Genomic DNA, 24,688 nt, shown 5'->3' on the forward strand with positions numbered 1-24,688 from the left:
TTGTTTTTTTTTTATTAAATATTTATTTCTCTGTTATTTATTTGGCTGCGCTGGGTCTCAACTGGGGCACATGGGATCTTTGATCTTCATTACGATGTGCGGGATCTTTAGCTACGGCATTGAGACTCTTAGTTGCATCACTTGGGATCTAGTTCCCTGACCAGGAATTGAACCTGTGTCCCCTGCATTGGGAGCTCTACAGTCTTAGCCACTGGACCACCAGGGAAGCACCTGAAGTTGTGTTTTGACAACACATCTTAGTCAGCGGTGCCAAGTCTTTACAAAAGGCGAGCTGGTGACTGAAACGGGGCATGTGCTTCCTGCTATATTTTCCCATTTACCTTCCTTGCCTCTTCTCATGGGTTCTTATCATAATCTAGGTTATCACTACTCTTGTGAGCACTCCCTGTGCGCGTCTTTTTTTTCCTCACTGCCACAATAGCAGCACCATCTGATCTTTCAAAATATACTTAAGTATAGAAAAAGGGAGAACAAGTTTAAGTAAGTTCATCTCTCAGGAAACCTAGTGTTTTTTGCCTTGTGACTTCCAAGTGTAGAATTCCACCCTAAGACTGAGCCGCGTTTTGAATGTGACACAGAGCCTGCCTGAAACTTGACTTGGCCTGTTTGTGTGCTTCTGCTGTTGTTAGTGCTGTCCTAAATGGAGGGAAACAGTCCAGAGTTTTCATGTATTTGGAAGGTACGGTTGAACCTTGTTTAAAAAAAATAATCCCTGAAGGAACCCTAAAGTAACTGATAGTGGTGTCTAATTTATATTTATTTATGTCTTCATGCGTTTCTTTACCTAAGAACTGAACCCTTTGGGTTTAAAAGAACATGTCATAGGAAAGAAGTCTTACAAGCATCTAACAGCCTCATGACTCACCTTACCCCATGTCACCTCCTATTATCCTTGACAGGCTTAGCATGTTTTCTGTTTGAACCTGCCTGTTATTTGCCTTAATCTTTCCATTGTCTTACAGGACTACCAGCCAGACTCCCAGAAATCATGTTGGTAGGATCCCAGTCCTTCTCGCCTGGAGGGCCCAATGGGATCATCAGGAGCCAGTCCTTTGCGGGGTTCAGTGGCCTTCAGGAGCGGCGATCCAGGTAAGTCATGTGTGGTTCTCTCCTGGGACACAGCTTGAGAGGGATGCGAACCCTGATGCTCTGAACAAGGTCCACGTCCATGTGACCTGGTCAAAACACACACCTGTGCTACTTTAATCTCTTTCATGAAAAAGATGTAATGTTCCCCAAATTTCTATCATTTAAGAATTGCTCCTGCAAAGAAGATGGCTGAAGATTTAGGACAAGTTAGCAATGTGTGCGTAGCTCTCCCTACCCCCACTCCACCCCCACTCCATGTTTTTCAGATCTTTTGATACCTGTTGCTAAAGTGCCTCCAAACATTTGAGCCCATTTATCCTCTAACCAGTAACAACAGATTTGCCTTTATCCACACGTCTGCTGATACTGAGCATTTTCTAAAAATCTTTCTCAGTCTTTTAGATCATCCTTAATTGAGGTTAAATGTGTTTTCATAAGTTTGCTTGTCTTTTGTCTTTACTTTGGGAATAACCAGTTCATTTACATCCATTGCCTATTTTGAGGGTGGACATTTTCACATTTTCTTACAGAATAGTAAAGGTTCTTTATATACCCATTGCAGCACCATCTATGGTAGTCTTTTCCTGGCAATTTAAATTCTTCTTTTTTTTCTTTTCACCTTTTGACCCCCTTCACCTGTTTCTCCTACCTAGCCTTCAATCCCTGCCTCTGACAGCCACCAGCTGGTTCTCTATATCTACAAGCTTGTTTTTTTTCTTTTTTCTTTCAGACTGTACATTTATCTGACTAACTTCCTTAAGTATGATGCCCTCAAGGTCCTTCTATGTTATCACAAATGGCAAGATTTCACTGTTGTTTATGGCTGAATAGTATTCCTTTTTATTTTGTTGATGGTTTCCTTTGCTTTGTAGAAGCTTTTCATTTTTTTTAGTTTGATGTAGTTTTCCTTGTATATTTTTGCTTTGGTTGCTTTTGCTTTTGGTGTATGATTCAAAAAGTCACAGCCAAGACCTGTGTCAAGGAGTTTACTGCCCATGTTTTATTTTAGGAGTTTTATGGCTTCAGGTCTTACATTCAAGTCTTTAATCCATTTTGAGTTAACTTTTTTATATGGTGTAAGAGAGGGTCCAGTTTCATTCTTCTACATGTAGCTGTCCAGTTTCTCCAGCACTATTTATTAAAAAGACTGTCTTTCCCCCACTGTATATTCTTGACTCCTCTGTTATAAATTAATTGACCATATATGGGAGGGTTTATTTCTGGGCTCTGTATTCATTGATCTGTTTCCAGATCAATTCATTGATCTCTATTATATTCATTGTATTGATTGATCTCTATTCACTGGTCACAGTCTGACCCATGCCAGACTGTTTTGATTACTGTAGCTTTGTAATAAAGTTTGAAATCACCCCCATACCCCTTTTTGAAGCACATTTCCATTGTATTTGGGGAATTTGCATTGTATTTGTAGTTGGAGGATTATTTTTGGTAAGAAGTTATGCAGTGGATAAAGACTGCCTCTGCAGACTGACTCTGGGGAGCAGATGTCATTCAGACACAGGCTTGGGAAAGTTAGTCTTCACTTTCCCCAGTATCTCCTCTCATTTAAAAGAGAACCTAGGGGAACTCAAGAAAGAAAAGACAGGTAGTGAAATAAGTAACATGGAATAAAGTTGGTCCTCAGGTTTTCTGACATGATAAAGGTCTTGCATTCTTAGAGGGTTTATGTGTTTTGACACACATTGTCCCCTTTGGTACACACAGTGATGGCAGAGGAGAGTAACTAAGAATTTACCTGGAAGGGGCACACCTGCTGCAGCCAGAAGTCATGGCTTTCCACTTGACATCTGGGTCAGTGAGTAGACTGGCCTCTTAGCTTCCTAATCAGACCTGTAGTTTGGGGTTAAGTTACCAGGTGTCCATCTTACCACTGTAGGCTGCCTGCCTGCCACTAATAGAGATTTTGCATTTCATGTTATACCAAAACAAAATTTATTCCATAAAATAAAGCTTAAGGGGATTCCCTGGTAGTCCAGTGGTTAGGACTCAGTGCTTTCACTGCTGAGACCTGGGTTCGATCCCTCATCAAGGAACTAAGATCCTGCAAGCCTCACAGTGCAGTCAATAAGTAAATAAATAATAAATAAAACTTTTAAAAAAATCTATCCTCAGAGATACTGCAGGTTTGATTCCAGACCACTGCAGTAAAGCAAATATCATCATAAAGCGGGTCACATAAGTTTTTTGGTTTTCCAGCGCATATAAAGGTTATGTTTATACTACACTATAGTCTATTAACTGTATAATAACATTATGTCTAAAAAAAAAAATGGACATACCGTAATTAAATACTTTATCGGTAAAAAATGCTAACCATCATCTAACAACACAGGACTGCTGCACATCTTCAATTTGTGAAAAAACACAGTTATCTTTGAAGTGCAATAAAATAAGGTGTGCTTGCCTACAGAATTAGCCCTTTGTCATGCTCCGACCCTTTATTTAAGAAGTATCCATTCACATCTCAGTCGAATTTGCCTTCTTTCTATAATTTTATTTATTTATCTACGTTTGGCTGTGCTGACTCTTTGTTGGTGTGCTTTTTCTAGTTGCAGCGAGCAGGGGCTGTTCTTTAGTTGCAGTGCTCAGGCTTTTCATTGCAGTGGCTTCTCTTGTTGTGGAGCATGGGCTCTAGGGCATGGAGTATGGGCTTAGTTACTCCTCAGCATGCGGGATCTTCCTGGATCAGGGATCAAACCCATGTCTCCTGCATTGGCAGGGAGACGCCTTACCAATGAGCCACCAGGGAAGCCCCCCAGTCAAATTCAGTAGACGCTTACACCTGATGTCACATGGTGAACATATCTTTCTAGCTGGATTATATCCTTCTGCCTGTTCATTATTTCTACCTAGAAGTGTGTGTCCTCGGCTTCCCATGAGGATTCAGTGATGTGACATGCTTTCATTCAGAGTGTACATTACCTACAGCCAGGCTTTGACTCTGGGTAGCCACTGCCCAGCCAAACTTCCAGATTTCAGCAGTTAAATCTAATACCACAAAACCAAATGTAGGATGGCTCAGATCTATTAATATGCAAGGGAATGTTACCTACCCCAAAAGACACTAATGCAAACCCAAGATGATTAAAAGGCATTTCTTTGATCAGATCACTTTGGCCGCCAGAGACTCAAACCATTTCGGCTTTTCTTTTCTCTTTCCATAGATGTAACTCCTTCATTGAAAATTCCTCCGCTCTCAAGAAGCCTCAGGCCAAACTGAAGAAAATGCACAATTTAGGACACAAAAACAGCAGCCCTCCCAAAGAGCCTCAGCCTAAAAGGGTGGAAGAGGTCTACAGGGCTTTGAAAAATGGACTTGAGTAAGAACATCAAACCTAATGATACATTGAAACCTTTTTCCTTTCTAAAATCCTCAGGAGGGTCAGAGAAGCTAGTCTTGTGAGATAATTTTAGAATGTCTATTTCTGTAGCGTGATTGCACCATAATTGAAGAAACCTTAAATGAGTCCAAAAGATAATGAACTCTGTCGGTTTCCATCATAGCCAAACATTGAAAAAAGCCTGAAAAAGTAGTATATTTATATTTAACTTGGCATTGGATTTCACTTCAACAATGGTAGATAGGCATATCTGTCCTAGAGACTGCTAAAGAAGGGTTTGAAAACCTTCCCAAGTATATTATAGTAATGGTCTGTCCAGAATAAAACTTCCCTAGTGTGTGGTGAGATGCGTACAGTCAATGTCATGTGGAACTTAGATGGGATTCCGTGAGCCCAGACCCAAGACTGACTCCACAGTACTCACCCCTCCCTCTTCATTGGTTTTGCTTTCCTGCACTGCCAGCCTCATGGGGTTCTCATTTTAGACCATCTGGATAGTATCAGAGGCAACTGCTGGAGCTTTCAAAGTGTGGAAAGTTTGGAAAAATGCAGAGCCTCTCCCTCACCAGCTCTGCACTCCACGGAGTAAGGTTCAGGTTCTTAATCCCCCTGTTCAGGTCAGCATCAGCACCAAGGCCACTCATTGGTCATGGAGTTCATGATCACATCTCTCTTATCTTTACAGTGAGTATCTGGAGGGTCACCAGACAGAGCTGGACAAGCTGACGACTCAGTTAAAAGATATGAGAAGGAACTCTCGCCTGGTAGGTACTAATCATTAAGATGTTAACACAGTGGGGTTTTGGGGTGGGAGAGGAGGCGCTGCTAAGTAACTTATCTTACTGACAGGCATAGGATGAGGAAGAAGCTTCAAGAAAAGCAGATCCAAGGGGCAGAGTACCATCTGCTTCTGGCTGTGTATTTTAATGCTTTATTCTTAATATGTTCCAGTATTTTCCAAGCATATTTACACAGACAAACTTTGTAATCAGGAAAAAAATACTTAAAAATAAACTCCCTATACCCCTCCTCCCAAATAATATAAGGAAATGAAAAGTTGGGATTTTCCTCCGGGAGATAGTGATGAACTGGGAAGCCTGGCGTGCTGCAGTTCATGGGGTCACAAAGAGTCAGACACAACTTAGCCACTGAACAACAACACCACCATATTTTTAGTGTTGGAATTTAGAGCCCAGAACTTTTGTTTTATCTCAGTTTTTAAAAAAGTAATAGGTGAGTGATATCAGAAAGGGGAAGGAAGCTCAAGAGGCCATTGTTAGGAGAAATCGGAGGAGTCCTTGAGCCATTTCAACTACACATGGTATTGTTGGAGATTCTTACAAGTTACCTCTATTCTGATGAATCTGTGAGGGATTCTCTGCTTGAGGAGGTGTTTCTAATGATTTTAAATGATTCTGTTAAGTCCTAAATGATATTATGCCTTAATGTCGCAAGGCATCAGAAAGCCCGGGGAAAGTCTACATACACAAGGTACAGATATACATGAATAGCTGTTATCTTTTTTAAAAGATGTGCTAAAATGTATGTTGTCGTCCTGCAAAGCCTGAAATATGCAGGGTCAGGGGCTTCCCTAGTGACTCAGTTGGTGAAGAATCTGCACGCAATGCAGGAGACCCAGGTTCGATCCCTGAGTTGGGAAGGTCCCTTGGAGAAGGAAATGGCAGCCACTCCAGTACTCTTGCCTGGAGAAATCCATGGACAGAGAAGCTGGGTAGAGGTTAAATTCTTCATAGAAAGTTGAGGTTTTATATTCTAGTGATATTAAAGGATAAAGTGCTCCCATTTATGTGGAACTCACTGTGGAGTGGCCTTCAGAGCTTTTGAATGTCCTTGACAGTCCTCAACCGCAACAAATGTTCCTCTTTGGAGAACAATGGTGTGTGGATGGAGGAGCTTCCAGCGGGACCAAGTGTTCCATAAAATCCCTTCTGTTGGGGGCTGTGGGCTTAGTGTACTGATGCTCCTATGATATTGTGACCCAGGAATAAACATGCTTTAAAGACAATTTGTGGAAAGCCTGTCACCACTCTCAAGGACTCTTCTTAAATATCAATTTTTATGTGTTTAAACAGGAAGGCAAGTCTTTTTTTAACACATATATCACTGCTATTTTTCTTTTTTTTTTTAATCACTGCTATTTTTCATGTTAATATTTAAAAAAAAAAATTTTAAGTGAAGATGAATTTCTGTGCCCCTCACTATGTAAGAGAGGAGAGCCCAAAGCAAGTGAACGTTTTACAGCTCCCAGGGGGCAGCGAGGACTGGGCAGGGTTCTGGAGACAACAGAATATAAATAAATACTAGCTCTTAAAAATATTCTTAGTGATGTTTAAAATAACCCAGATTTTTGCTCTTTTAAAGCAAATGTAAAAAGTCCAACAGAACATTTTATGGCTGATCATTATTTCACTGATAATGCAGAAATGCAGACAAAACTCTTCGATTCATGTCAGTAACGGTTTTGAGGGAAATGTGTTTTAACCTGGATATTGTTTTTTGTTTTTTTTTTAATTTTAGGGTGTGCTATATGACCTAGACAAGGTAAGTTATTGTTCTGTGTTTGGGGCATTGCTGGGGGAAAAAACCCTTCATCTTTGAGAAGTCAGCGATCTCCTCTTAGATCCAGTTAAGGTCCTAGAGAGAGTTCATGCATTTATCTAATGAGGATGATGTAAATACTATGATCTACAGACTCAATAATATGTTTAAGGTCCGTTTTGTAAAAATGCCATCTGGTTTCAGGGCTTCTCCGTGTGCTGATAAGTTTAAGAATTTTCCAAGGGTTTAAAGGTCCATACCTGTGTTCTCTCCAAATGGGAACTATCATATTTCATCAAATGGAAGACGTCTTTGATTAGAAAATCATTATCTTATGTGCCACTAAGAAAAAGAGTGATTCCAGTTAAACTATGGCACATTTCTTTCTTTTCACTGAGAATGTGTATTTTATATTTAGTGACAAACTCTCTTAGACCTATTTTAAATGTACGTATTTTTTTAAAGTTATATACAATGCTGTCTCTTTCCATGCCTTTCTGTATATTTGAGACCTTTGATGCTGAATCCACTGTTTGCAAATATTTTAAAGGGTAATTAAGTTTAATATTTATAACTCAAATGGAAGAGGTGACACGTAACCAACTGTGATTATCTTGAAGCAGGCACAGACAGCAGCAGTTGTAAAATGCACCCCAATTTCAGAAACATTAAAATGGGGGTGAGTTCATCTTTGAACTGATAAAATGTCTTTATGAAGGAATTTAAGTATGCTCCAATATGATACTGTCCTGCCAGAAATCCAGGAAATTCCATTTGTTTGGCCTCCTTTGATGTTAAACATAAGGATTCTAAAAGCTTGCTGAAGTTCATCTTTCAGCGTATGTATTCAGTATTTTTTAAAAATATTGTCTAAGTTGATACTAGAGAATCTTTTAAAGTAGTAACAGAGATAGAAGGAAAGGGGAACTAGTGAACAGTTTCTGGCATTTTTGAGTATGAGATAATAAAGATAGCCACACAGGGCTTCCCTGGTGGCTCAGTGGTAAAGGATCCACCTGCCAATGCAGGGGCACAAGTTCCATCCCTGGGATCCCTGGTCCAGAAAGATCCCACATGCGGTGGAGCAACTAAGTCTGTGCACCACAGATGTTGAGCTTGTGCTGCAAAGCCTGGGAACTGCGGCTACTGAAGCCTGCGTATCCTAGAGCCCATGCACTGCAACGAGAAGCCACCGCGATGAGAAGCCCGTGCACCACAACTAGAGAACAGCCCCCACTTCCTGCAACTAGGGGAAAGTCCAGGCAGCAGCGAAGACCCAGCACAGCCAAAAATAAATACAGAAAGTTGTAAAATAAAAATCTTTAATAAATAGCTACACATGTCTAATCAGTGAAACTGTAAATGTCTGTACTTTTTCAAACTTCTTCTTTTAATTCCAGCAAATTAAAACGATCGAAAGATACATGAGACGCCTGGAGTTTCACATCAGTAAGGTAATTGACGTTCCTCTTGTCTTTGCCTGTTTTTCAGTTCTCGGTCACTAATCAGTATACCTTTGGCCTGAACGTAGCGTCTAGTCCATGGAGAACTTCTTATCCAATTGATTCAAAGCCTAATTAGCAGTTGAATCCTCCAACAGGCAGTAAAGCTGGAGGAAAAAAATAAGAATGGAGAGCCTGATGATCTAGCACATTTTTTACTCTGCTTCAGCTCAACATATACTTAGTAAGTGCTTCCTGTGCATGTGCCCAGTGACTAGTGTAGAATCCAGCCTCAGTGTGGTCTGGTCAGAGATAAGATTGCACCAGACTGACCCTGCAAAGATCTTCACACTTGCTTAACTTTACACTTGGGTCCCACATACAACAAAGTTCCGTATCCTTCCTTGATAAAGAAGGAACCCCCATAATCTTCTTTATCAAGGCCTTTAAAATACTTAACCACAGCTGCAGTATAGCTCCCTCAATCTTTCTCATGCTCACTTAAGTTTCTTCCACTCTTCTTCACATGGCTTGGTTTCCAAGTTCCTTTTCATCCTCACTGTTTCCCTCTGTGTTCTCCAGTTTGTCAGGGTCCCTGATATCCAGCTCTGAACCCTACAAATAGTTGACTGATGGTCCCACCACCCTAGCATGGAGTGGGATTATCCCCGTCACTCTGGACACTGTCGGCAATATTGGCATAACCTAGAAACAATTTCGTTTGGAGGGCAGCTGAATCAACACTAGCAGCAATTCCTGTTCTCATCTGCGCCCATCAGAGGCACCCTCTCATCTTCCAAGTGTGGAGACTGGAGGTTTTAGCTATTCTCCCTACTAGGAGTCAGAAGTTTTACTTCCATTCTCTGCGACATACTCACTGGGCTGTATCATCTAGGTGAACCTTGACTTCCCACTCTGTGTAGTGAGCCTGGAGTTGGCACGTAGTCAATCTAGATGATCCTAAGAATCCTTTCCAGTTTAGAATTCTATGATGATTTATATGTTTGTAAACATATGATAGTGCCCTTGTACATCCTTACTTTGAAAGGTATTTATTACCTTGGTAACTGAAATTGCTCCTATTGTTCAACTCAATAAGTAAGACAATGACATCCATTAGAAGATATTGATGTGGCAGGCGAGCCTTGAAACTACTCTGCTTAGTTGGGAAAATAGCAAGAAAACAGAATTAGTATTAGGAAAAAGTGTATCTATCCATCTTATATCCATCATTGTAAGATATAACAATCTTAGTGGTTATTAAAGGTTAGTAACCCCCTATCTGTGGCATCTTATGCATGGATTCCTAACAAATCCTTACAAGTTACATTTTATTGACTCCATTTATTTGATGAGAGCCAATTCTAACTTATAGGACTTCCCTGTAGCTCAAATGGTAAAGAATCTGCCTGCAATACAGGAGACCAGGGTTTGATCCCTGGGTTGGGAAGATCCTCTGGAGAAGGTTAAGGCAATCCACTCCAGTATTCTTGCCTGGAGAATCCCACGGTCAGAGGAGCCTGGCGGGCTACAGTCTGTGGGGTCACAAAGAGTCAGACATGACTGAGCGACTCTCACACACACACACACACACACACACACTGCTAACTTATAGGTAAGACAAATTCTTACCTACAGCTGGGCCAGTTTCTGCTTGGGCGAGTGCAACCAGCTAAATCCACCAACCCCAAAGATAACTAAACCCCTGCTTAGTTATCCTTTATGTGAAAGGTTAACTCCATTTGGCTAGGATGGACTAATATTTAAATGAAAATAAACGTGTATAATGAATCACTTTGCTGTATACCTGAAACTAACATTGTTAATCAGTGATACTCCTATATAAAATAAAAATTAAAAATAAATAAAAATAAGGTATTTAAAAAATAAATGAAAACAAGAATAAACTGTTCTTTAAATGCAAAGTCGTATACTAATCATTAGGGCTATACCAGTGGTCCAGTGAGCAGTTTCATTATTGAGAGGATTATAGTCTCAGTGACTTTGGAAAAGATGTTGAAGGGCCAGTCCCCCAGGAGGCCACACAGGTCAGGCAGCCAGGCCTGCATTAGAAGAGGTATCGGCTCCTGTGTTTCTGAGTCTCCAGGGGACCAGCCACATCAGACAGTCTGCACTGTTTATTTAAATTTTCAAACTCCTTGCCCATCCCTAACCTACTAAATCAGCATCTCAAAGTGAGGCCTGAGCATCAACATTTTAACAAGCTTACCAAGTGAGTCTTAGTTTGAATGTATGGAAACCACCCTCAATGCCAGTCACCAGCCAAAGGATCTTATCAGCAGATATGCCACCATCCCTTGGGTCCTATACCTCCCTCTTATTCAGGGACAAATCCACCAACCCCAAAGATGAAAGACTGTTGTTCCTTCCAGAGTTTTGACTATTCCTTTCAGAAAAGTAGAGTGAATTGTCGAATAGCAACAAAGAATCCTTTACTCAAGAGAATCATCTTCAGTCTCTTTAACATTCATGTACTCAGCTAAGCATCACTGACATCTGTAGATAGAGAGCAACTATGGAAATTATACCATTAACAGGTAGTAGTAATAATGCTTTTTAGTGATCAGCCAAAAGTTTGCCTTCAGGACAAAAGGGGAATCGTAAACCCTGAAATCCATCATATTCATCTCCACCTTCTTCTGAATCCACAGCTTATAGCCTCCTTTTAGAGAGAACAAAATTTGTACTGAAATGAAAAATTCAAGTAGTCCTGGGTCGATAACTATCTCCCAGAAAATAGAACATCTAGTGATATCATGCTTTTTAATCTGCCTGAAAATGCCTATAGTTAACTGAGATTGGTATATTGATAATTGAAAATATTCCAAGAGACTGTAGAGATAAATATCAGGAATAACTTTAGGTTTTCTCTGCGTAGGTACTGTTGACATTTGGGGATAATTCTTTGTTGTAGGGGGCTGTCCTCTGTAATGTTTAGCAGCATCCCTGGCCTCTACCCATTAGATGCGAGCAGCACCTCCCAGTTGTGACATTGGAAAATGTCTCCAAATGTTGCCAGATGTCCCTTGAATATCACAATCACCCTGGATTGATTGAGAATCACTACCTGAGAAGTACTAAGTGACTGTCAGGCTTATCTAATAAGTATGATCAATAACCACTTGCAAAGAGTATATTATTATTTAAAAGCCTAGGCATAGAGGTGTTACAGAGAAATGTTCATTTCCATTCCTCGCATTTATGTTTTTAATTGTGATGTAATTTACATGCCAAAAATGTCACAGTTGTTATGTTCAGTTTGATAAGTTTTGACAATCATGCTTCACTCTAATTTTGAGAATAACTTACCATTGTTTTCTGTCTTTTGATGAGCCACATCTTTACAAAAACCATTTTCAATAAACAGTCTCAAGTTCTTTTTAAAAAGAATTCTAAATCTGGATGCGTGAATATCAACTGGTCACACTCTCTCTTAAAATAAAGTGATAATAGCCCAGTATATGCAAAGTCTTCACATCAGTGTGATACTGTACACACTCTTCCAGTGTTTGTTCCTTGTGTAAGAGTCCTGTCTTCATTATCTAAACCTTATCTCACTCAGTCCACCAATGTTAAGTTCATTTTCCTTTCATGCCATTTGAAAAGAAAGCTCAGAGTAAAATCGGTTTGAAATAGAAAATGGATCTTAGTGGCTAAAACAGAAATGATGGGTCTGTCTAGAAAGGATGGCACATCTATCTACAAGAGTCTCCTTTTGAGTTCAGAAACATAAAGCATCTTGAACTCTTAGCAATGGTCAGTATCCCTTCCTTCAAGTGTGATAAATATTGATCATGTTCTTGTTTTGTTTTGATTCTGGCAGGTAGATGAACTCTATGAAGCTTATTGTATCCAAAGACGCCTCCAAGATGGTGCCAGTAAAATGAAGCAAGCCTTTGCAACATCCCCTGCCAGCAAAGCTGCCCGCGAGAGCCTGTCAGAGATCAACCGGAGCTACAAAGAGTACACAGAGGTATGTGCCAGCCTACTCAGCTGCTGAACTCCACCTGGCCTGACCTGAATTGAATTATCAAGAACCATTGGGTTTCCCAGGTGGTGCTAGTGGTGAAGAACCTGCCTGCCAATGCAGGAGATGTAAGAGACACAGGTTCCATCCCTGGGTTGGGAAGATCCCCTGGAGGAGGGCATGGCAACCCACTCCAGTGGGCCAGAGAATCCCACGGACAGAGGAGCCTGGCGGGCTACAGTCCACGGGGTCGCAAAGAGTCGGACACGACTGAAGGGACTTAGCACACAAGCACCCCAAGGACCAGGCGTCCTGCAAGCTCGTTCTACTCTTTAGAGGGAGAAGTTTTGCTGTTTGCCTGTCTTGCATTTTCTTGAGGCCATCGGTGCAATTTTTTAAAATGGCTCTTGGGTGGTATCGTTCATGGTATTTTGATTCAGCACCTTCTGTAAACTCCACAGCACGTGACTTTCTTGGTCTGTGAGCATCACCTGTCAGGCATGCCCCTCCTAGTGTAGTTGTAATAGGCTTGTTCACAGAAGTGCAAATCCACAGGGTTTTAAATGCTGTGAAGCCGTTCATAGGACAAGTGTTCTACTTCTTTTTGTGTGCAGTCTATGTACAAGTAGACTACAAAGTCATGTTAAAAATGTCAGCAAATGAATGAGCCACAAATGGGCTGGTTCTGCTCACTGAAATGCACTTCCAGATTCTGTGATGTACAATCCATTCTAGCTTTGTCCCTGCAAATTGAACAGACCTTGTGGTTAAGATGGCCCCCCTAACCTCCTGCCTATGCTTATTTTATTGTAAGAAATTTCCATTCTATCTTAAATGAGGCAAGAAAAAGTGTCATGAACAGAAGCACGCTTTCCTGCTTTCTGACTGTCTCTGGGGCCCAAACATATGACACAGAGAGGTCTTTGCTCCCCCAGGGGTCACCTGATAGCAGTGTCTGAGATGAAATGACTGAATTATTAAAACCTTCTCACTGTCCCATGTGTCTTTGTTCAGAGATCCAGTGTCATGAATGAAGTCATCGGCCTGATGAGGGTCTACTGGACAGTTCCCAGGTCTGAGCATCCATCTCAGCCCTGGGATGGGAGGGACATCTTAGATGACTTGCCACAGGATCATTTCCTGTGTAACCCTCCAGCCCCGCCTCTTGTCTGAACCAGCTTTGTCTTTTTTCATGGCCTAAAGCAGGGCTTCTTCACCTAAGTTCCCCTTTCGGGAGAATGCTTTTTGAATGTATGAAATAAAACCCATAGAAATTCAAAGGAAACAAATTATATTGAAATATAGTTAATTCAGTATTAGCACAGTGATCAAAATATTTTTAAAACCAAATGTGTGGTATAGTACAAGACTGCTGCTTTATGAATACATCAAACTATAAGATTTAGCCGTGGCTCCAAGAACTATTGAAATTTCCAAGTATTGAAATGATTTCTCAAGGTGCCTGCAACAACTGATGTGACATAACATGGACTTTTACTAGGTCGCAGTCACGGGTCCCAGTCGTACGGCTGTGGCTTGTTTTCTTCATTCATGATATAGAGACATACTAGATTTCAGTTAGAGGTTAGTGGAGATAGCAACATGACTTTTTCTTTTTCCCCATCCAAGTTGATAGAGCACAGGCTAAGAATCTCTGGCTTAGGAGCAGACCTAGTTCAGGAGACCTCGTTTCCACACATCTCTGAAATCAAAAGAGCAGTTGCCAGTGACAGCGGCCATTCTCAGGACACACGCCAAAGACAGAGCAGCAGCCTGTGCCTGTCCTAAAACTTTTGCAGGGTGTTTCAGAAACACCCACCCATGGAATCCTGCTCAATGTTAGGTGACAGCCTGGATGGGAAGGGAGTTTGGGGGAGAATGGACACTTGTATGTGTATGGCTGAATCCCTTTGCTGTCTACCTGAAACTATCACCATTATTGTTTATTGGTTATACTCCAATATAAAACAAAAAGCTTTAAGGAAAAAAAAAGAAAGAAAGAACCACCCCTGGTCAGATGCCAAGACACAACATCATATTTGCTCACAAACTCAAGGTGTTGTGTAGTGTAATTTCAGCAAGAGGAGAAGGAAGGCCAGGACATCAGTAGCTTCCTCCCTCACTTGACATCAAGTGGATTTGTGTCTTCACATAACCACAAAAAACAGGGATTTTATCACAAAGAGGGTTTAGGAATCGATGGTTCTGGGAGCCTTTTGCAATGGCAGCAGTGTTCATCCAGGGCTGCCTGGGGGAGACAGAAGACAATTCTGACTGTGGGTGTCCTCAACTGTTGAACTAGCTGTCCCCTGCCCCCACCAAGTTTCCTAAAGACTCTGGTCACAGTCCTGATGTGTACGATAACATCGTTGATATATTTCTAGAAACAGTAATGCATTCCTTCCCAGAGACACCCAGTGCTCAGAGGAAGAAAATTGGTTTACAAAACTGAGACTTTGTTTTTACAACTTTCCAGCTGCACAGAGTTCAACCTCAGGAAGTTTGCCCCAGCTTCGCTGAGCTATTTGAGGTACTGGCGTTTAAGAGTCAGAACCCCTAGCTTGCAAGTCAATCCTGAAGCCCTCTGGAAACAAAAAATCCAAATGGAAGCAACCCCTCGGCCAGGCTGGGAGGGGAGTTTAGGGGAGAATGAATACACATGTATGTATGGCTGAATCCCTTCCCTGGCCACCTGAAACTCACAACATTGTTAATCGGCTGTACCCCAATACAAAATAAAAAAATTTTTTAAAGGATAGCATATGGAAGCAGCCCTTGTCCATACTCACCGATCTGCCCAGGCCACAGGCCCAAGCCCCCAAAATGTGATGGGGGAGGAGCCTGCAGATGCTGCCCCTGGGTGTCTGTGTGGGGTAGGGGGGCAGGGGCGCACGCGCAGGAGGCTGGCACAGGGCCTTCTGCTCAGAACAGCAGAGGTCAGCTGTGTGCTGTGCTTAGGCGTTCTGTCGTGTCCGAGTCTTTGGGACCCCATGGACTGTAGCCCACCAGGCTCCTCTGTCCATTGGGTTCTCCAGGCAAGAATACTGGAGTGAGTTGCCATGCTGTTCTCCCAGGGATCTTCCCAACCCAGGGGTCAAACCCAGGTCTCCTGCATTGCAAGCAGATTCTTTACCATCTGAGCCACTAGAGAAGCCCAAGAATACTAGAGTGGGTAGCCTATCCCTTCTCCAGGGGATCTTCCTGACCGAGGAATCGAACCGGGGTCTCCTGCATTGCAGGTGGATTCTTTACCAGCTGAGCCACCATCCAGAGCTTAAACTGGACACTGCAGGAGGGCCTCCGTGGAGGCAGCCCCCGGCCACGGCGCTTTTCCTCTTGATTTCTGACTGGGGCTGCTCTGTTGCTTAGGTCCTCAGACACTGAGGAAGTAGGCTGGGTGGTTAGATATCTAACCACAGGCGGAGATGGTGTCGCTCCTTTGCCTCCCCAGTTCCCTCCACATTAGACGAGGAGAGGACGCTTGTCAAACCCAAGAATCATTTTGGGGTCCTCCTGGCACGGCAGCAGAAACCCTGCCTCACTCGCTTGGAGTACAGTTGAACTTCTCAGCTCTTTTGACTCCAAATTATTGTAAAGAAAATTTTCAAACCTACAGAAAACTAAAGACCAGTATGTTGACCGTCATATCACTTTATTTAGACTTACCAGTTGCTAATGTTTTGCCATATTTGCTTTCCTTCTCTTGCATATGCTCCGTTTTTTTCCCTTTTTACTAAGTCATTCGATAGTAAGTGGTAAATAATGTGACACTTCACCCCATAAATATTTTAGCATGGATCCTTTAATGAGAACCTACGTAACACATGTATTCTTTGCATAACAACACACCATTATCACAACTAAGAATATTAATTACCAGTCATTCTATAGAATGATCTAACATCCTGTACATTTTCAAATTTATCTTATTTGGTCCAATAATGTCTTTCATAACTCTTTATTTACTTTCAAATCAGGATGGAATCAGAGTTAACACATTACACTTGGTTATTATGTCTCTTTAATCTCTTTTAACTAGAATTTATATCCCACAGTACTACTGCCTTTTTATAGAATCCAGGCCAGTTGTTTTAGAACCTCCCACATTCCGGATCTATCTGACTGTTTGTAAGTTAACTTGGTCTCCTGTGCTCTAAATTTCCCGTACACTAGAAGGCTCATTTAGGCTTAGGTAGAACATTTTGTCAAGATTGCTCCATGGGCAGGGTTGTGTAACTCATCGCAAACAGTAAACGCCTCCGTTTGAGCAGCGGTTGTGCTCCGCTATGAGAACATGGTGTGCTTTGAGAGAAGCTTAGTTCTAACGCTGGTCCCCTGTGCTCTTTCTAGAACATGTGCGCCATTGAAGCGGAGCTGGAGAAGCAGCTGGGGGAGTTCTCCATCAAGATGAAAGGTATCCTCCCCCCTGTTTAGAGAGGCAGGCGTCAGCTCTGCAGAGCTCCTCCAAAGTGCCACATCACACACCCTATTGTCCTTGCAGAGATACTAGGCCTCCCTCTCTCAGCCCTCCCCACTTAATTTATTGATGCTCCAGAACCTTCTCATCCTGAGCCTTGCCTACCCACTTCAATATTTACTATAACAAGATCTCAAACATACACAGACATGGAGAGAATATTACAAGGAGCCCTCATAGACCCATCACCTCGATTTAATAATTGGCAAGGTTTTGCCGCCTTTGCTTCATCTGCTTCCTTGTCTTTGTTTTTCCTTTGATGAAATAAAACTCATATGTGGGAGTCTCCCCCTGTAGACTGCAATATGCCTCTCTTAAAGAACAGGGACATCTTGGGACCTCTCTGGTGGTCCACTGGTTGGGACTCTGTGCTCTCAGTGCTGAGGGCCCAGGTTCAATCCCTGCTCAGGGAACTAAGGTCCCACAAGCTGCATGGTGCTATCAGGGGAAAAAATAATAGGGCTTCTTACATCACCACATGCCAAGTATTATCACTTCTAATAAAATGAGCATGCCTTTGTTATGAATCCATTCCATTGGCAAATGGCCCAGTCATCTTAAAAATGGGTTGTATAGTTGGTTTGTTCAAATCAGGATCCACAGTAGGTTCACACATTATCATTGGTCATCAAGTATCTCTTTTTAGTTTCCTTTTTATCTAAAACAGACCCCACTCTGTTTTGCTTTGTTTTCTTACCATTGACTTACTATGTTGAAGACACTGTTGTACAGAATATCCCACCACGTTCTAGACTCGTCTTTTGGCTTCTTGGTGTCATTAAGTTCGTGCCTTTATGCTCTACTTTCCTGTAAACGACCTACCAAGTTCTTTATTTTTAAATGCTTTTTAGTGTTAACGCTCCCAGAGGACTGTGCGTTTAACCACCGCCTTTCTGGTACTGACTCCAGAAAGTTCTACCCTAGAAGCAGTGCCAGTTTGCACCGCTAGCATCTTCAAAACAAAAAGAAGCTCTGGTGTTAGAAGACAGAGCATCCCCCAGGTGTCAGGCTTAGAGCCCAGCGGCGGCAGGGCTCTCAGACGAGCAGCCATCACAGCAGGGCCTTCTTCCTTCTGCGTCTGGGCCGTTCGCCCACTCACCGCGGGGAAAATGGCTGCCGTGTGCCTCCCCTTTGCTGAGGTGTCTTAGCAGCTGCACCCCTGGGTCGCTAATGGGGATTTAATCACCCTCTTGCCTACTTTTTGCCACCAAGGGAGTAGGAAAGGGGCACTTTGTAAAAAAGGCATTCACCAGGAGAGCTTCATTTTCCAATGAGTCACCTGTCTCAGGAGAGAGATTTTTCTGTCAAGGTCAACGCCTGGAGAGCTTCTCTGTATGAGTATACCTGCCGGTCCACACGACCTTGACCCCCAGCTGCCCACGCAGCTTTGTTCTTCTCCCCAGCAAATCCCACTGCCAGTCAGTCTGTTATTCAGTGTGAAGTCTCAACACTTGCTTCACTGCTGAGGTGCGGCACCTGTGCTTTTCCGGATTTTCGGTCCATCCTCTCCATTTTGAGTCCTCACCTGAGTCAGTGGTTCTAAAACCACTCGGGCCCTGCCCCACTCTCAGCATGTCAGGGCGGGGCCCTGGAGTGTGTGTATTTTTCACCCTCAGGATGATTCTGTCAACAGCCTGCTTCTTGAAAACCACTGTCCTGGGTCAGCGTTTCACAGAGAACGCTTCCCTCTCCTTCCCCCAACTCTCGAGGCACCAGCCACGCAGGCTAGCATAGTCCGGGGTCTCACAGCTGAGAGAAATTCCCGTCACACCCATCTTCTCACTGTTAGCACACGCAGTACCATACATCCCCTGTTTCTGACACTGTTATCAAATGCACCAGTTTGGGGTGGGACGGTAATTTCCCCATTTCTGCCATGGGGAGCAGGGTTAAGTGACTTGTCCCCAAAGTCACACAGTACTTTATTATTTTTTTGGCTGCAGTGCATGGCATGTGGGATCTTAGTTCCCCAACCAGGGGTCAAACTCATGCTCCCTGCAGTAGAAGCGCAAAGTCTTAACCACTGGACCATCAGGGAAGTTCCTGAGGTGGGAAGTTCGAACAAAGTTGAGCAGATATGATAAACAATTACTCAAAGAATGCTCTCTTCTACATGGGATGGTCATCCTCCACCCAGCACACAGGCATCCCGGGAGAGGTGTGGGAGAAAGGGGAACCCCGCCCACCAGATCTGGACCTCAGGCCTGGTGGTCAGTGAGGACGCTGTGGGGACCCTGCCATCCACTGGGGGACTGGCTGCCCAGCTGAGGAACAAATCTACGTTATGATGAGTTATCATGATGGATGGACTGAACTTTCTGCTGGCTTCTGCTCTTCCATCACTACCCTTGACTTTGTTCTCTCCTCCTACCCAATGGGCTTCCCTGGCTTCTATCTGGGTTCAGGGATCACTCAAACCTGCAAGCTCACTTCCGCTTTCCTAATCTAACATGAAAACTTGAACTGTTTCTATGAAGCCTTTCAAGGGCAATATCCCCATGAAAATCTTCCTTTCTCTTGATCAAAGGAAGCCAGCCACTCACGCTGCCAAGAAATCTTGCATCTTTGCAGTTGGCTACTTTATCTGTTATTCATTCTGGTAAGAAAAAATTACCGCTCCCAAATACATAGTGACATAAACTGAGGATCTTTCATAATATTCTCAGACCTGGTAACTCAGCGTCTTCCTGCCACACCCTTCCCCACTTCCCTTTTCACCCCACCCCAACACACAACAACAAAATCATTCTGTGGGGCTTTTGGTGGGGGCGGGTAGGTGATGGTGGTGAAAGCAATTGATCAAGTGCTCGCTGGGCCCCTGCTATTGGCCAGCTGCATCCTGGTAAACGGTCCCTGGCGTGACTTCCACACAGTCTCCTGGAGAAAATGGATGCATGAGCCAGTCCAGCCTAATTCAGTGGAATAACCAACCTGCCTAACCAATAATGTGGCCAATTGCATAGAAGCCTGGGGGGAGGGGTGAGAAGGGGGCCAGAAGCAGGGACGAGAAAGGCTTCTCAGACATAACTTTTGTGTTAGAATGAGAGGACCTTGGGCTTCCCAGGAGGCACTAGTGGTAAAGAACCTGCCTTCCAACGCAGGAGGCACAAGAGACTTGGGTTTGATTCCTGAGTCAGGAAGATTCCCCTGGAGGAGGGTATGGCAACCCACTTCAGTATTCTTGCCTGGAGAATCCTCTAGACAGAGGAGCCTGGCGGGCAACAGTCCATAGGGTCACACAGAGTTGGACCCGGCTGAGCGACTGAGCAAGCCGGGGAGGACCTTGGGAGGAGAGTTGTGGGCTCCTTGGTGCCAGCTTTTAAAGAGGCTCCGATGCCAGGCTAAAGAGCGAGGGTGCAGAGCCATCCACCAATGTGCACATGAAAAGATCTGGTCCGTTACCGAAAACAACTTCTTCTCCCAGTTATTACCTACTTCAAATTAAGTTCCAGGCAGTGTCTATGTCCCAAAGTCTGTCCTGGCCCTTGCAGCTTTCAGGGCAGGTCCAGCCCAGGAGAGGGGACATCTACAAGGGAACCAGTAAATCTGCATTATTTATGTCTCAGCATAAATCCATCAGGCCTGTAATGGGAGCTCCCAGCTATTCAGCTGTTTGGCTGTTTTCCTTGGAGTAGAAAGTGTGACTTCCTTAGCTTCAGAATGGCTCCCCGCAGTGCTAAATTTTGTTAAAATTGTCATGAATTTCCAACCGGCCTTTTCTCTGTGTACCTGCTGCCAGCCAACACGTGTGATCCTTTTTATCTTTGGAAAAGAAGATCCTCACAGAACTAGGAAAAAAGGGATGCATTCTCCTGGCAGAATGGCCCTTGAACAAAGGAAGAGCAGGGTGGGCGGCTGCTCTCTGTAGTATCTGGGACTTCCGAGGGAGGTCGTGGGAGAGCTGTTTCATCAGCCAGTCGCGTTTACAGTAAAGCATCCACAAGAGGCAGGAAGACACACCGTGGAGATAAAAGGCCCCTCAGCCCCCCACCTCCCATGTCCGTCCCTGGTGCTGACCCCTGCGGTGGGTTTTGGAGTGGTCATCATGAAAGCTCTGTAGACAGTGCCGCAGTCATCCCCAAACCGCTGAGGAACATGAACATGAAGCTTCCCCCAGCTGAAAGTCCAAGCAGGCCTCAGACCAGAGTCTGAAAGAAAACTGGCCAGGTTGAAAGGATACTCACTAGGCAGTAAATGCAGTTGTTTCAGTTATGCCGTCAGTGCCGTAAAGGCTTACATGAGCAGATAGGACTTGAAGAAGCATAGTATAGCCCCAGACCTGTTTTTACGTACCTGCTGCCACATTGCCACGTTATGGTGATAATCACAGTATCAGTGTAATGCAAATACAAGCAATTCCAAAAATATTTTTGCTTTAATAACATGAGCTGAGAAGCTCAAAAACATCTGTACCAAGTAGCTTTCTCCCATTTGGATAAGTTCTTCCAATACAAAATTTCTGGTGATTTTGAAAGGGAGAAAAAAAAAAATTCAAAGGATTTTCACTTTTACTCTCCTTTATCCAGCAAGGATATCAGATCAGTTTTTTAGGTTTGTTTTGTTTTGTTTTTTAACCAGGCTGCCACTGTAATTGCCCAGGTAGGTAAACAGGCAGTAGATGAATTCTGAATAGTCTGTAGAGGTTTTTAGAGAGTGCTTAGGATTTTATTGGAATTGGCATATCCAGCCAATTTAGATTTATAAAAACAAGTTGATTGTGCTTTGGTTCAGAAGTACTAAAAATAAAAGACTAATCCTCCAGAAAACTATTAGTGAAAACTGGCTTCTTTAATTCTGCTCTTATTTCAGTAAATCTTTTTAAGAGGCTTGTTAATGTTCTACTTAGTAGAAACTGGTCCTCAATGGAGTGATTTTGTGGCTAGAGAGGTGTGAGGCGCTGATGAGTTGCTGCCATCTTCTGACAGAGAGTGGTAACAGCAGGTGCTTTGTGAAGCCTCCATGGACCTTCTCTGTCTTAACCCCGGCGTCGCCCACGGAACTGGTGGAAAGCAGATTCATCTGGCTCACAGTCTCATGACTTAATGGGGCTCTTCATAGAAGAAACAGCCTTCTCTGCCCGGCAAGCACCTCTCCCATCATCCCAGCAAGGAATGTCCTCTCTTGCTGTGATAGATGAAATTCCCAGCAGTAGCTGTGCCCACAGATGGTCCCCAGAAGATATTAATGAGTTTTCACAAAGGCCTGACACCTTGAGTTTTATAAATGTGCCAGTGAGGGTTTGTGAAGAGGGGAAATCGACTGTGTCTCTGACCCCAACTGCTTGCTTACAGGTCTGGCTGGCTTTGCTCGCCTCTGTCCTGGAGATCAATATGAAGTAAGTATGGTGTAAATCTGGGTGTTGGACTTGAGAGACAAGAGTCAGTTGTCATTATTTTGCTTCTTCAATTGTCTTTTTGTTTGTGGGGTTTTTTTTTTTTTTGTATTTTGAAAAAGAAATTTGGGCCCATAAGACAGTTTAGAGATTAGTATAAGACCTCTCATATATGGGTCATTTAGACACTAATTTTTAACATTATGCCATGTTTGCTTTATTATTATTAATATTACTGTTGTTATTTTGCCAAGCCATTGTAGATTAATGCACAGATATCATGACCCTTCACCCCCTAAATTGTTTTCCTGAATACAGGAAGACATTCTTTCATATAAACGTTGTCCAGTTCTTGACATGAGCAAACTTAGCATTGATCCCTTAGCTCGTGTCATTAGATATGTGATCTACAGTCATATTATTCTGTGTCCCAATATTGTACTCAATAACAGCTTTTTTCCTGACCCAAGATCCAGTCCAGGATTATGACTTCTTGTAAGTATCAGTACTGAAGAATAATGAAATCTAGATCTTTCTTTAAAAAAGTATACTCCATAAAGTAAAAAAAGCTTTTTATCTTTTTCCTCTTCAAGAGGGAACCTCCGTAATTATTTCATCTAATCGTCACCTCCAGAACCTTCTCTAATTGTTCATCTCGGTGGGAGGTTGGGGGAGGTGTATTTTCCTCTAACCAGTAAAGCTGTCTGACCAAGAGGAGTCTGCACACCCTCTCCCCAGAGTGTGTCAGGTTTCAAAATCCTTGTCCAGCTCCATCTCCCTTTCCCAGAAGGAGGTTGTTTTATTTCTTGCCTCTGGCCACTGAATAGATTTTAGCTGTTGGTTCCTTGTCTCTCTGAAGGGGCTGGGGAGTATGCAGAATCAATCCAGTGATTGTTCTGCTGAAGCAGAACTAAGGAGAGAAAGAGCTGGTTGACCTGAGTGAGCTCAAGGGCTTGATACAATAACCTTTTTTTAAAGGAAGCCCTTCGCACCCGGTCCTAGAGAAGCAGAACTCACTCCCTTTTGAAAGTCTTTCCCCACTGGTCCTCTGCTCCACCCACCCCCACCCCGAGACTTTGGAAGAAGCCACAGTCAGGATGTGGCGTGAGGATACTGGAGAAGGGGAAGAGTGGCCGCGGTTTTTACCTGCCTTGTCGATCCTGGTGTTTGGAGGGGAGGCGGGTGAGGGCAGTGGAACCTGAGGACCCTTTGGTGTCTTCGCCCCAGATTTTCATGAAGTATGGCCGACAGAGGTGGAAACTGAAAGGCAGGATAGAGGTAAACGGCAAACAGAGCTGGGATGGAGAAGAAATGGTGTTCCTGCCGCTGATAGTCGGGTTCATTTCCATCAAGGTACGGTATCAGCACTGTTGTGTGTTGTCTTTGCTGCTGCCACAGCTGAATGGTCTGTCCTGGAGACCTGTCCCCGAGACCTCTGCCTGCTGCCCATCCACCCCCAGACCACTGTCTGTGCTACAGGCACATCACCAGACCCACCATCATGTCAGAGCGGGCAATGTAAATGTGAGACGGGCTTGGGAAACGCCCACCTCCAGCTTCAGATATGATTCTGAAATGCCTGCCCCGGCCCAGAGAAACAAAGGAGAGGGGATGCCTTCATCCAGCTCTGTCCTGTAAGGCCTTTCTCCCTTCCCTCTCTAACCAGGTCACAGAACTCAAAGGGCTGGCGACTCACCTCCTGGTCGGCAGCGTGACCTGTGAGACCAAAGAGCTGTTTGCAGCCCGACCTCAGGTGGTGGCTGTGGACATCAATGACCTTGGCACCATCAAACTCAACCTGGAAATCACGTGGTAGTAAGTTGCCCTTTTTTATATCATCGCGATAAAAATACAGGTCACAGGCTCACGCTGTTCCCGGGGTGGCGTGTGGACCATCAGAATCACCAAGGAGCTTGGCATGAACGCTGACTCTCAGGCCCCACCCCAGGGCCCAGGAATCTCTATAACAGGATTGCTAGGTGTTCACACATGTTAATATCATATCACTACTCTCCTCTTTGACTTTATATATTTAAACATTTTATTCTGCCTCCATCCCTCCTTCTCAACCCTTGAACGTATATAAAGAAATGTATTTCTCAAGTCAACTGATGTGAAGGAAAGATACGGTCCAGTATGAGACAGTTTGTCTGCAGAAAGATCCTGATGCTTGCTGTGGTGTCTTAATTGCTTAACCGTCTTTATCTCAGACATCATACACTGCTTTGGAAAGCTTTGGATATCCTTAGTCTCTCCACACTCTAAATGCTGAAACAGAATATTTCCAAAGGGCAAGAGAAATCTTTTGTCAAAATAAGGAACTTAAAAGTAGTTTTCTGCTAAGAGGGGTGGGGGGTGGCAGAGAGGTTCAAGAGTGAGGGACCATATGTATACTTATGGCTGATACACGTTGTTGTA

At 43.4% G+C, this 24,688-nt stretch overlaps 1 protein-coding gene across 5 annotated transcripts in view; it reads left to right on the plus strand.

The window, feature by feature from the left end:
- The window catches only part of RIPOR2 (RHO family interacting cell polarization regulator 2), a 206,568-nt gene that overhangs the window by 155,478 nt on the left and 26,402 nt on the right, over positions 1-24,688 (plus strand). For all 5 annotated transcript variants that reach the window (XM_061147489.1, XM_061147491.1, XM_061147488.1 and 2 more), the window contains exons 2-11: positions 984-1,110; positions 4,296-4,451; positions 5,158-5,236; positions 7,011-7,034; positions 8,432-8,485; positions 12,318-12,467; positions 16,812-16,875; positions 22,230-22,273; positions 23,498-23,623; positions 23,937-24,085. In XM_061147489.1, the coding sequence (XP_061003472.1) occupies positions 984-1,110; positions 4,296-4,451; positions 5,158-5,236; positions 7,011-7,034; positions 8,432-8,485; positions 12,318-12,467; positions 16,812-16,875; positions 22,230-22,273; positions 23,498-23,623; positions 23,937-24,085 (973 nt within the window). The remainder of the gene's footprint in view (positions 1-983; positions 1,111-4,295; positions 4,452-5,157; positions 5,237-7,010; positions 7,035-8,431; positions 8,486-12,317; positions 12,468-16,811; positions 16,876-22,229; positions 22,274-23,497; positions 23,624-23,936; positions 24,086-24,688) is intronic.

This window comes from Dama dama, chromosome 7 (assembly GCF_033118175.1).
Source record: "Dama dama isolate Ldn47 chromosome 7, ASM3311817v1, whole genome shotgun sequence".
NCBI lineage: Eukaryota > Metazoa > Chordata > Mammalia > Artiodactyla > Cervidae > Dama > Dama dama.